This window comes from Muscardinus avellanarius, assembly GCF_963383645.1.
Source record: "Muscardinus avellanarius genome assembly, chromosome: 5".
NCBI classification, from domain to species: Eukaryota; Metazoa; Chordata; class Mammalia; order Rodentia; family Gliridae; genus Muscardinus; species Muscardinus avellanarius.
Window position 1 is genome coordinate 90,353,069 of NC_137790.1, and position 13,440 is coordinate 90,366,508.

At 40.3% G+C, this 13,440-nt stretch overlaps 1 protein-coding gene across 1 annotated transcript in view; it reads left to right on the top strand.

Annotated features, from left to right (window-relative positions):
* MCF2L2 (MCF.2 cell line derived transforming sequence-like 2) overlaps positions 1-13,440 on the top strand; it is a gene marked incomplete at both ends in the record, with an annotated part of 233,944 nt that overhangs the window by 97,161 nt on the left and 123,343 nt on the right. The window contains one exon of the mRNA XM_080696562.1: positions 5,461-5,638. Within this exon, the coding sequence (XP_080552688.1) occupies positions 5,461-5,638 (178 nt within the window). The remainder of the gene's footprint in view (positions 1-5,460; positions 5,639-13,440) is intronic.

Sequence of the window (13,440 nt, forward strand, 5' to 3'; positions counted from 1 at the left end):
ACACTTAACTCCCCCTCCTGAAATGAGGCTTGCACAGAGTACTGAACTACCAGAGGATAGAGAGGAGGAAAGAGAAGTCACTCTACTAGAGTTAGGCAAGGGAGGAATTCACATACCACACACCACCTCACCCATGTGAGCAAAGTCAACATCATCGTGATAAGTCATTAGATAGTGTGCATATTAGGTGTGATGTGATAAAAATGGCAATTTACCTCTCTGGGTTTTCTCCTTCAAATCTGGAACTCTAGTCTAATCATCAGAAAGCAGTCCATAAGCTCCAATCAAAGGACATTCTACAAAATACCTGACCAGTGCTCCTAAGAGCAGCCAAAGTCCCCCCAAACAAGGGAAAACTGGGAAATTGTCACAGCCAATAAGAACCTAAGAACATATGACGAATAAATGTAATGTTGTATCTTAGGGTGAAAGGTACATTCGGTTGAAGCTAAAAAAAAAAAAAAGCACTAGCTTTATTTAATAGTAATAATAATAATATATCTATATTGGTTCATTAATTGCAACAGATGTGCCATACTAATGTAAGATGTTAGTAATAGGGAAAACTGATGTGAGGCATATAGGAATTTTCTGTACTCCTTTGCAATTTTTCATAGAACTCCCCTAAAAAAAGAAAAAATGCAAGTTGATGTAGTGTGAGAGACTGAGGTAGAGAGGTAGAAGGATCACTTGAGCCTAGGAGTTCAAAGCTACTCTGAGCAACAGAGAGAGACCCTATCTCAAAATAAAACAAATGAATAATAAATTTTATTTTTAAAAAACTGGCACTCTTTTTAAAGTTTGAATGTGCTACACTGAAGACATGGTGACTATAAATCCCATCAGAAATTAAGCTGCTGTTCTTACGTAACCACCCGGTCACCGTCCAAGACTCTGATGGTACTTTCTCTTGAGTGCTGCGGTGCTCCCCTCCCCTCCTAGTCATGGATTTTGCTTCCTTATCCACTTTCACCACCTAGTCCTCAGTAGCAAACAGCAAAATTTGATCTTTCAAATATTCACTGGGTGCCCAGTTTTTGCCAAGTCCACCGTGCTCTATTCTGGGGAGACAATAATGAAGGTTGAGTCCTTGTGATGAAAGTACTGGAAGTTTGGTGGAAGACAAATATCTTTGCAGTCCATGCTCCTCGGTCAAAAAGTCTGTAGACTGGAGGGAACAGTGAGACGATGGTCACCTTGGCTTGGGAGGCCGGGGTATTGCATAGAAGACAATATTTTAGTCAGCTTTTCTTATTGTTGTGACCAGAATTCCTGACAAGAACAACCCTGAGCAGGAAGGTCTATTCAGGTTCACAGTTTTTGAGGTTCAATCTGTAGTTGACTGGCTCCAAGGCAGAAACTATGATGGCCAGACATGATGGAAGGATGCTGCTCTCTCTTCATGGGGGCCAGAAGCAGAGGAATATATAGTCCCCAGGCCCCGCCCAGTGACCCACCTCTGGCTATGCTCCACCTCTGAACCTTCCTGCACTGGGGACCAGGCCTTCCACCTGAGCCCGTGAGGGGGCATTCCAGACCCAGACCCTAATAGACAAGATGCCTGAATTAAGTCTTGAAGTAAGAGTTTATCAGGGAAACAAAGTGGAGGCAGAAACCTCAGCGGAAGGGACAGAGGAGCACTTGGGGAACTTTCCCCGCTGAAGGGCGTGGGCACGCACGGGGATGGGTGAGGAGTACAGCAGCCCCTGAGACTGGAGGGAGATCAGGGTCGAGTCATGAGGAACCTACTGCCCCAGGTCAAGGAGTCAGGACTTTCTCCTGAAACAGAGGGAAGCCCCTGAAGGGCTTTTAAGCGGGGAAGTTTCAGGATCAGATGCTCAGTTTAGAAAGATAATTTCAATTGTAGAATGAAGAACAGATCTGTAAGTAGTATGCAGAAAGAAGAAAGGGGGAAATGCATTTGTGTGAACTTCCCCTTACCTAAGTTGAGGAACTGAAATTCTCTTCTGACTCTTCTTTCATTTCTAGGATTCATACAGGGGCCTTGATTAGATAGTGTGTGTGTGTGTGTGTGTGTGTGTGTGTGTGTGTGTGTGTGTGTAGGGGATACTGGGATTGAACCCAGGGGCATTCTACCTCCAAGCTACATCCCCGGCCCTAATTTTATTCTTTATTTGGAAACAGAGTCTCACTAATTTGCCAAGACCCTCACTAAGTTGCCAAGGCTGGCTGCGAACTTGCGATTCTCCTGTCTCAGCCTCCCAAGTACTGGGATTACAAGCGTGCACCACCACACCCAAGTATGAGTAGATATTTTTAAAGGATCTTTTTTTTCCCAGTGGTACTGGGGATGGAACCCAGGGCCTTGTGCAATTAGGCAAGCACTCTCTCATCTACATCGCCAGCCTCTCCCTGGGGTGATAAAGAAGAAATGCAAGAAGGCACAGGTGATCCATGCCCTGTCCAGTCCAAGCGTAAGTCACTAGCTCCAGTTTGTAGGGTCACCCTTAGCCATTACTACACTAATATGGCAGTCATCCAGTCCATCTGACTTTTTGATCTTTATATTGCAGTTAACATCCATGTCTCGGTTTTCTCAAGCTCATCATTGGGCACAGTGGCAGGGTGGGAGATGCCGATCACTAGTCTCACCACCATCCCCTGAGGAGGGAAAACTGACATTGCCCTCACATTGATGTGAGGAACTTGGCATCGCTATGTTATTAGAGCCTCTAGTCCATCATTCAACTGAGCTTTCAGACCAGAAGGAATATTCTGTAAAAAGATCCTTTAAATACAGATCCCAAGCTTCTAGACTAGGGATCAGCAAACTGTAGCTTTGGTGGCCAGAGCTGCTTGCTACCCATTTTTGTGTATAAAGTTTTATTGGAACACAGCCAAACTCATCATTTATGTACTGTGACTGCTTTTATTCGACAACAGAAGAATTGAATAATTGCCACAGAGACACCATGGTCTGCAAAACCTAAAATATTTACTAGTTAGTCCTTTACAATAAAAGTGTGCTGTCCCTGGTCTACACCAGTGCTGGTCAATATAATGTAAGCCACAAGTGGAATTTTAGGTTCTCGAATATCCACTTTTTTTCAGTATCGGTGATCGAACCCAAGGACATTCTACCTCTGAACTAGACCCCCAGCCCTAATTTTATTTTATTTTTTAATTTTGAAAGAGGATTTTGCTAAGTTGTTGAGGCTGGCGTCAAACCTGAAATTCTCCTGTCAGTCTCCCAAGGAGTGCACTCACATTACAGTGTGCGTCATGTTGACAGTGGCATATTCACACAGTACTTGGTGCCCGCCCCGCGTTCCCTTTTCCCTCCTCCCAAAACTGAGTGTCCAGGTTAACAATGTTATATCACTTGTATACACATATTAGAATGTAGCTTTTCCATTGATAAATCTCAGCCTTCTTCCTCCCCTATCCTTCCTTTCCGGCTTTGCTGAGGTTTCCCCTCCAACATTATGGGAAATACACACAAAGGAATTCTACTCAGCAATAAAGAAGAACAAAATCATGTCATTTGCAAGAAGATGGAAAGACCTGGAGAACACTATGTTAAGTGAGATCAGACAAGCACAGAAAGAGAAGGGACGTGTTTTTTCTCATATGCTCAAGCTAGGGAGTATTAGGGATACCACAGGGACTCCAGAAATCCACATCTTTAAAAGAAACAGCTGAAACCAACTTTAATTGTGTTTTATTTATGCCCCAAATATTTCAATATACAACTAATATTAAAAATTATTAATGAAATCCCCTGTGGTACTGGGGTTTGGACATATGAGGCAAGCACCTTACCACTGAGCACACCCCAGCCACACATCCCTTTTTCATATTGAGTCTTAGAATCCAGCATGAGCTGGGCATGGTGACATACACCTGTGATCCCAGTATTTGGGAGGCAGAGACAGGAGCATTAAAGGGCTGAGGGCAGCCTTAGCAACTTAGCAGGGCCTTCAGTAACCTAGTGAGATCCTGTTTCAAAATAAGAAATGTGGCTAGAGGTATAGTTGAGAGATAGAGTGCCCCTAGGTTTAATCCCCAGTCTCTCTCACACACGCACACACACACACACACACACACACACACACACACACACACACAGCATGTATTTTATAGTACATCTCAGTTCAGACTGGCTTTATCTCAGTTTTTCAGCAGCCATGTCTGGCTAGTGATTACTGTCTTAGCCTGCAGGTCTGGACTCTGAGACCCTCTGAAGAGTGAGACCAGCCCCAGGCCTTGGTCTGGAGCTCAGCACTGATGGGGCCTTTTGCTGTGGGGAACAGTTGTGCAGCTGACACTCCTGGGCAGTGGGAGCCCAGTTGCTCAAGCCCTGCATCAGGATAAGTTGCTCTCTCCCTCAGAAGATGGTCCAGCAAAAAAAAGGTGAATTTTTTTTTTTTTTTTTTTTTTGCAAATTGTATTGACCTCCCAGGGTGTGTGCTGAGCCCACACTTTTGGAATTAGTCATCCTCAGAGCACCCTGTGACTTGTGGTGGTTCAGCTTGTCTGATTCTGACTCCCTCCTTTGGTGGTTCAAATCATCCAAAAGATGGAGGTCAGAGTAAGTATGACAAAGAAAAGGCTCTGCACTCCCCTGACCCCACCAGAACCAGAGGATATCCTCTGGGGCCGGGGGAGGAGTTCAGCTGAATGAATGCAGGCCTCAGTATTTAACTTTTAGGTCTTGTTCTTTGTTTTCCCGAGCCTTTGTCATAAAGCATGTGGTGAGCTAAGGGAACATTTGTGAGCTCCTTCTGGCCCTGGCATTTCTTCTGCTTATTGTTTTTTATTTTCCTACTTATATATAAAATAGGGGTCACACAGAATAATATTTATTTATGTGTGTACATGTGCCTACATGCGTGCGTTTTGTGTGTGTGTGTGTGTGTGTGTGTTGCTGGAGATGGAACCCTCATGCCTGGTAGGCAAGTGCTCCATCACTGAGTTACATTTGAATATGTATCCTTTTTATTACAGGTGTTTCCTGGTTCCCTTGATCCTGCCTCAGAATTCAGCCATTCTTTCCCCTAAGAACACTTAAACCTTGTTTCCCTCCATGAGGGCCTTGATCCAGGATACCGTTCTGATTTTGAAGTCCTCCCCTTTGTGCATTGGCCTACTGCCCTTCATCTGTGCCTTGTAGCATTCTTTTCTGTCATGAAAGGATATGGCTTAGTGGTTATTGGACATATTTCCATCAATAATTATTTACCAGGTGCTATCCCATGCCAGGCTGTGTCCTTGCACTGGAGACACAGTAGGGAAGAGGACATGGTAAGGCCTCCAGAGGTCTCAGAAGGGAGACACAGCCTCTTAGAAGCACAGTTCTGGAGTTCAGTTAGATGTACCATAACCTGCAGAAGGATGCCCAGAGGTGGGTCACCTGAGGGAGGGAGGGCAGGAAGGGAGCTCTTCATGTTTACAGGCTCAGTGCTGAAATGTTCCTCACAATTCACTTTTGTCCCACAGGCCAAAGCCCAGAAAGTCCTGGAGAAGCTGGGCGATGTGCAGGAAATATTTCACAAGAGGCAAGTGAGTCTGATGAAACTGGCAGCCAAACAGACCCGCCCAGTGCAACACGTGGCCCCCCATCCTGAGTCTTCCCCAAAATGGGTGTCACCAAAAGCCAGCCAGCCCTCTGTCTTGGGTAGGTTATTTGGGAGAAGGAAACCTTGTGGCTTGTGTGTTTCATCAGTGTCCCTGAGGGTTGAGACTGTGGTGTGTATAATGGATAATGGTCATCATTTTCTGAGATATGATTTAAAATAAAGGATGAAATGGCAGAGTGCAGACACTGAAGACTTAGAGGTACTTAGATGACGCTGAGGATCAGATGCAAGAAGCTCACAATCTAATAAAGGAATAGTACAAATGCACAGATGGCATTAGCTGGAGGGTGACTCCGTGAAGGGCCTTTACAAGGCTTATGACTGCCGGGCGTGATGGCCCACGCTTGTGATCCCTGTGCTGGGGAGGCGGAGACAGGAGGATCGCGCAGGTTCAAAGCCAGCTGTGCTGGCTTAAGAGACCCTGTTTCCAAATAAAAATAGAAAAATAGGTCTGGGAGTGTAGTCCAGAGGTAGCAGGGCTTCTAGGAACCTCAGTACTACCAAAAAAATATAAATATATAAATAAATATATAAATAAATATATAAATAAATATAAATAAATAAATATATAAAAATATAAATATATAAATAAATATATAAATAAATATATAAATAAATATATTTATATAAATATAAATATATAAATAAATATATATATTTATATAAATATATAAATAAATATAATATATATATCATATATAATATATATGATATATATAATATATCATATATATAATAGGTCTGAGAGTGTAGCTTGGAGGTAGAAGGGTTCAGTACCACCAAAAAAAAAAAAAAAAAACTCACGATTTATTGGGGGTGGGTGATGAAATTGGTTCTTTGAAAAGATAAAAAACAAAAACAGAAGTTCTTACACCAGTCCTAGGTAGTCTTGATTACAATAGTTTATTAGTAAGACTTAAGACTGGTGATGTAAGTATTCTGACGTTGTTCTTTTAAGATTCTTTTGATTATCCTAGGTCCTGACCATTTTCATATAAATTCTAGGATCACGTTTCTATTTCTGCTGAGATTTTGACTGGGAATGTGCTGAATATATGGATTTGTTTGGGGAGACCTGTTATCTTTAAGACTTTGTATTAATGAATATATTATAAATTTTAAGCTCATCTTTAATTTCTTTAAATAATATAGTAGTTTAGAGTGTAAAATTCTTAGGCATTTCATGGTTTTTTTTAGCTCTATAGTCCATAGGTTCCCAAAGTTGGGGCTACTATCCCTGGGGCAGATGCTGGAACTGTCCAGGAGGGCAGCAGTAGTGTCAGGTGCACGTGGGAGGCATCTAATGAAAATAAGGGGGCAGTGAGAACAATGAGGAGGAGCCAATAAGAAATTTTTTTCTGTAAAAGTGGAAATAAGCCAATAAATTTGGGAATCTATGCATAGTCAATGGTTATTTACTATTTGGTTTTTTAAATTCTTTATTGGTGCATTATATTCACACATCATATTGGGGTAAAAAACTTGTGTGGACATACATATACACATCACTAATTTAACCCCTACCCAATTCCCACCCCATTCCCTCTCTGTCCCTCCTTCCCTTGCTTGGCCTAGTGGTTGACTTTGATATGTTTAAGTACTTTGCATGTTTTAGAGAATTTCCTTCTCCCCGCCCATCCCCTCATTTAGGTTGTCTTGTTTGCTCCTCTATAGGATATTAGGGAAAGCATCCGATTTCTTATTCTTTGTAACTGACTAATCTCACTTAGCATAATATCCTCCAGTTCCATCCATTTCCCTGAAAATTATGTAACTGAGTTTTTTTTTTTTTAAGGGCTGAGTAAAATTCCACTGTGTACATATCCCAGTTTTGTAATTAATTCATCTGTTGATGGACATCTTGACTGGTCCCATAGTTTGGCTATGGTGAATTGTGCAGCTATGGACATAGATACACATGCATTAGTTTGGTAGTTTGGTTTCCTATCTTTTGGGTAGATACCCAGAAGTGTATTGCTGGATCAAATGATAGATTTGTTCCCATTCTTCTGAGGATTCTCCATACTGTTTTCCAAAGTGGTTGCACTAATTTGCAGTCCCACCAACAATGTTTTAGAGTTCCCACTTCTCCACATTCTCACCAGCATTTGTTGTTGTTTGTGTTTTGAATGATTGCCATTCTAGTTGGAGTTAGGTGAAATCACTGGGTAGTTTTGATTTGCGTCTCTCTGATTGTCAGTGATGTTGAGCATTTTTTCATGCATTTATTGGCCATTTGAATTTCTTCTTTCATGAAGTGTCTATTTAATTTGCTTGCCCATTTTGTTATTGGATGATTTGTGTTTTTTTGTTTTGAGCTTCTTGAGTTCTCTGTATATTCTAGATATTAGTATTAATATTAGGGGTAGGTGGCAAAAATCTTTTCCCATTCTGTTGGCTCTCGATTGAGGTTCTTGACAGTTTCCTTTGCTGAACAGAAGCTCTTCAGTTTCATGCAATCCCACATATTGATTCACCTTTTAATTTGTTGTGTGTTTGGGGTCTTGTTGAGAACATATTTTTCTGTGCCTATGTGTTGCAGTGTTGGACCTATGCCCTCTTCAAGGAGCTTCAAAGGTCTCTGGTTTGATTTCCAAGTCTTTGATCCACCTTGAATTGACTCTTGTGCAGGGTGAGAAAGTGGGATTAAGTTTCAATTTTCTGCATATGGTTAACCAGTTTTTCCAACACCATTTGTTGAAAAGGCTATCTTTTTTCCAGTGTATGTTTTTGGCTCCTTTGTCAAAAATCAATTGGCTGGAAGTGTGTGGACTTGTTTCTGGGTCTTCTATTCTGCTCCATTGGTCTATATATCTGTTTTTGTGCCAATACCATGCTGTTTTTATTACAATGGCTTTGTAGTATAGTTTAAAGTCAGGTATTGTGATTCCTCCTGCATGGTTTTTGTTGCTGAGAACTACTTTGGCTATTCTGGGCTTTTTGTTATTCCAAATAAATTTAAGGACTGATTTTTCTCTATCTGTGAGGAATGATCTTGGTAGTTTAATGGGCATTGCATTGAATCTACAGATAACTTTTGGAATGATGGCCATTTTAATGATATTTATTCTGCCAATCCATGAACATGGAAGATCTTTTCATCTAAGATCTTTGATATCTTTTTTCAATGTTTCATAATCTTCTTTGCAAAGATCTTTTACCTCCTTGGTTAAGTTTATTCCTAAGTATTCTATTTTTTTTTTTTTTTTTTTGTGTGTGTGTGTGTGAGAGATGCTGAGTGGAAGTATTTTCTGAATTTCTTTTTCAGTGGATTTATGATTGGTGTACAGGAAAGCTTCTGATTTTTTTTTTTTGAGATTGATTTTGTATCCAGATACTTTTCTAAATTTGTTGATCAGTTCTATAAGCCTTTTGGTTGAGTTTGTTGGGTTTTCTAAATATAGTATCATGTCATCTGCAATAGTGAAAGTTTGAGTTCTTCTTTACCTATTTGTACTCCTCTGATTTCCTTTTCTTGCCTTATTGCTCTGGCTAGAGTGTCTAGTACTTTATTGAAGAGAAGTGGTGATAATGGACATCCTTGTCTCATTCCTGTTTTTAGGGGGATTTCTTGAAGCTTTTCCCCATTTAATATGATGTTGGCAGTGGGCTTATTGTAGAATGCCTTTATGATTTTGAGATATGTTCCTTCTATTCCAATTCTCTGCAGTGTTTTTTTTTATCATAAATGGGTGTTGGATTTTATCAAATGCTTTTTCAGCATCTATTGAAATGATCATGTGACTTTTGTCTTTGATTCTGTTTATATGGTGAATTACATGGATTGATTTTCATATGTTGAACCAGCCTTGCATCCCTGGCATGAACCCTATCTGGTCATGGTGTATGATTTTCTTGATGTGGTTTTGAATGCGTGTTGCTAGTATTTTGTTTAATAGTTTTGCAACCAAGTTCATCAGTGATATAGGCCTGTAGTTTTCCTTCCTTGAACGGTCTTTATTTGGTTTGGGTATTAGTGTGATGTTGGCTTCATAGAATGTATTTGGGAGAGTCCCGATTTTTTCTATTTCATGAAATAGTTTAGGTAGTATTGGGGTTAGCTCTTCTATAAAGGTTTTATAGAATTCACTCGGGAAACCATCTGGTCCTGGGCTTTTCTTTGATGGTAAGCTCTTTATTGCTGTTCCAATCTCTTTTGATTGTTATTGGTTGGCTTAATTGTTCAATATCTTCTTGACTTCCTAAACAGAAGGTTGTATTTATCTAGGAAGTTGTCAGTTTCCTCGAGATTTTCCATTTGTTGAAATATAACTTTTCAAAGTAGTTTCTGATAATCCTCTGGATTTCTACACTGTCAGTATTAGTGTCTCCTTTTTCATCTCTTATCTTCATAATTTGGTTTGACTCTCTCTTTTTTTTTTTTAGTTAGGTTGGCTAGTGGTTTATCAATCTTATTAATTTTTTCAAGAAACTAGCATTTGGTTTTGTTGATTTTCTGTATTTTTTTTATTCTATTTCATTAATTTCTGCTCTAATTTTAATAATTTCCTTTCTTCTACTGGCTTTGGGGTTTGATTGTTCCTGCTTTTCAAGGGCTTTGAGGGGTGTCATTAGGTTATTTATTTGAAGATTTTCTGTTTTTCTTATGTGAGCACTCAGTGCTATAAATGTTCCTCTTAATACTGCCTTCAAAGTGTCCCAGAGGTTTTGATATGTTGTATCTTTATTTTCATTTGTTTATAGAAATTTCTTGATTTTACCTTTTACATCTTCAATGACCCATTCTTCATTCAGAAGTGTGGTGTTTAGTCTCCACATGTTTATGTTGTTTCTCTGGGTCTTCTTATAGTTGATTTCTAATTTCAATCCATTATGGTCTCAAATGACACAGGGAAGTATGTAACATTTTTTGAATTTGTTAGTGCTCATTTTGTGTCCCAGGATGTGATCTATTTTGGAGAAGGTTCTGTGAGCAGCTGAAAAAAATGTAAACTCTGCTTTAGTTGGGTGAAATATTCTATATGTGTCCAACAGGTCCATTTGATCAATGGTGTTTTTTAGAAATGAGGCATCTTTACTGACCTTTTGTCTTTAAGATCGGTCTAATGTTGTGAGAGGTGTGTTGAAGTCTCCCAGTACTATTGTATTGGGATTTATGTGTGACTTCATGTCACAAAGAGTTTGATTTATGAAAGTACCTTCACCTATGTTTGGGGCATAGATGTTGATTATTGTTATTTTCTCTTGCTGGATTATTCATTTTACCAGCAAAATATGACCTTCTTTGTCTCTTCTAATAAGTTTGAGTTTGAAGTCTAACTTGTCTCATATCATAGTTGCTACTCCTGCTTGTCTTCGAGTTCCATTAGCATGGATTACCTTGCTCCAGCCCTTTACCTTGAGTTTGTTCCTATCTTTACTTGTAAGGTGTGTTTCTTGTAAATAGCAGATGGATGGATTCTGGTTTTTAATTCATTTTGCCACTTTATTTCTTTTTATTGGGGAGTTGAGGCAATTTACCTTCAGTGTGATTATTGCCCGATAATTTTTAATTCCTAAGATGTTAAGATTTTATTTCGGTTTGAGATACTGTTTATTCTTCTTTGCTTAGTTGTCTGTTGGATGGAAAATCTTGTTTCTTTGGTTCTGGTGTTTATTACATATTTCTTCTTTGTAGTTAATCTCCTTGAGTATTTTCTCTAGCGCTGGTTTTGAAGACATAAATTCCTTCACTTTCTGTTTGTCATGGAAGCTTCTTATTTCCCCATCTAATTTGATAGATAGTTTGCTGGGTAGAAAACTTTTGGCCGGAAGTTGTTTTCTTTCAGAGTTTGGAATATGCTACTCCACGCCCTTCTGGCTCTCATGACTTGGTTTGGGAAGTCTGGAGTGATTCTAATTGGTTTGCCTCTGAATGTCACTTGGTCTTTTGTTTTTGTTGCCTTTAAGATTCTCTCCTTGGCTTCCACATTGGTCATTTTGACAATTATGTGGCATGGGGAACCTCTTCTCTGATCCTGTCTAACAGGAGTTCTATAAATTTCCTGGACCTGTGTATTGACCTCTTGCTCTATGTTTGGAAAATTTTCTGCTATTATTTCCTTGAAGAAATTATTGATCCCTTTGGTTTCACCTTCTTTTCTCTCCTCTATTCCAATGATTCTTAGGTTAGTTCTCTTAAAATGGGCCCATATATCTTCAATTTCAAATTCCTGCTGTCAGATTTTTTTTTCTAAATTATAAACTATGCGTTCATTTTTGGAGTGATCATCTTCTAGGAGCGAGATTCTATTCTCCATGTGGTCTAATCAATTGTTTATAGTTTGAATTGATGCCTTTACTTCATCTTTTATTTCTCTCTAAATTCTTTTCGAAGGCCATGTATTATTTCTACAGTTATATTCCTGATTTGATCTTTTGGAGATCTCTGAATTTCTGTGTTATCAGGTTCTGATGTTGTTGGGTTGTGGGCATTCATTGCTCCATTTTTGTTCCTCTTTCCCATGATTTCAGAAGTTTGTGCCTTCTCTGGGTTCTTCACTGGGTCACTACGACGTCAGTTATGGTGTTCTGGATCTCGAGTCTGTGGTAATCTCAGTCACCAATACTCCTTTACTGGGTTGTATTGCAAAGTCTCAGACCCAGGGACTTAATCGAGGCTGCGTGAGACCATGGGGGTGCCAGGCTGGGTGTTTTCCCACAGGGAGCTGAGACTAGGGTGTGGTATCTCTGCCACCGCTACTCCTTCACTGGGTTGTACTGCATAATCTCAGATCCAGGGAGATTGTCACAGCTATTGAAATCCCTGGGGGTACAGTACTGGGATTTCTCCTTTAGGGGCTGCAATTTCACTTGCCGTTATTGAGTGCACTGATCTGGAGCTGTCATAGGTGGGGTGAATTCGCTGCTACTGCTGGCAATATGGCACTGCTGTAACGCTCTCAGCTGTGAGGTTGGCGTATTTCTTTTCTGGTTTTGAGCTCTGTTCTGAGTCCCTGGAAGGCGTGATGAGCTTGGCCACTGGGAGTTTTAGACATTCTTTGCGCTGAAAAAACTACTGAATTATACCCAAATGATCTGCAGCTGCTCACTTCAGCTGTGGTTTACCTTTCTTCTCTGGAGCCTGGTGGGTTGTTGAGTTCGCTGATCTGGAGCTGTCGCTGGCGCAGTGAACTCGCCGCCACTGCTGACAATATGGCACTGCTGCTGTGCTCTCAGCCATGCAGCTGGTGTATTTCTTTTCTGGTTTTGAGCTCTGTTCTGAGTCCCTTTCTTCTCTGCAGTCTGGTGCTGTGAGGCAAGATGGCGCCAGCGCGGCTCTGCCACTGCAATGCTGGCTGGTTTCTTTTCTGGTCTCTGGTGGTTCTTCTAGTCTTCTTTTTCTCTGTCCCTTGTATTTACAGTGTTTATTTCCCTGCTGATGGTGTTTTCTGGCTAAGAAAAGCACTGATTTTGTGGCAATAGAGATCGATTGTTCGCGGGACTCATAAATGCTGCTTTTCTCGGTCGCCATCTTTCCGGAAGTTCCGTTATTTACTATTTGTAACTAATAATAAGAATATATTTCTGGATAGAGGTATAGTCATGGCATCTGTAAATGGATATGATTCCTTTTCTCTCTCAATCTTTATTCTTTTCCCACTCTTCTCACTATAATGGCTGGTATTCCCAACACAATGTTGAATAGAAAGAAGTGGTGAGAACAGATACCCTCTTCCTGGTGTCAGAGAAGGAAGAGCTCGAGTGTCACCTGGGCCTCTTCTGAGTTTTCCAAAGATGCTTTTATTTATTTATTTATTTTGCGGTACTGGGGATGGAACCCAGGGGCATTCTACCTTTTAGCTACACCCCCAAGCCCTAGTTTTTATTCTTTATTTTG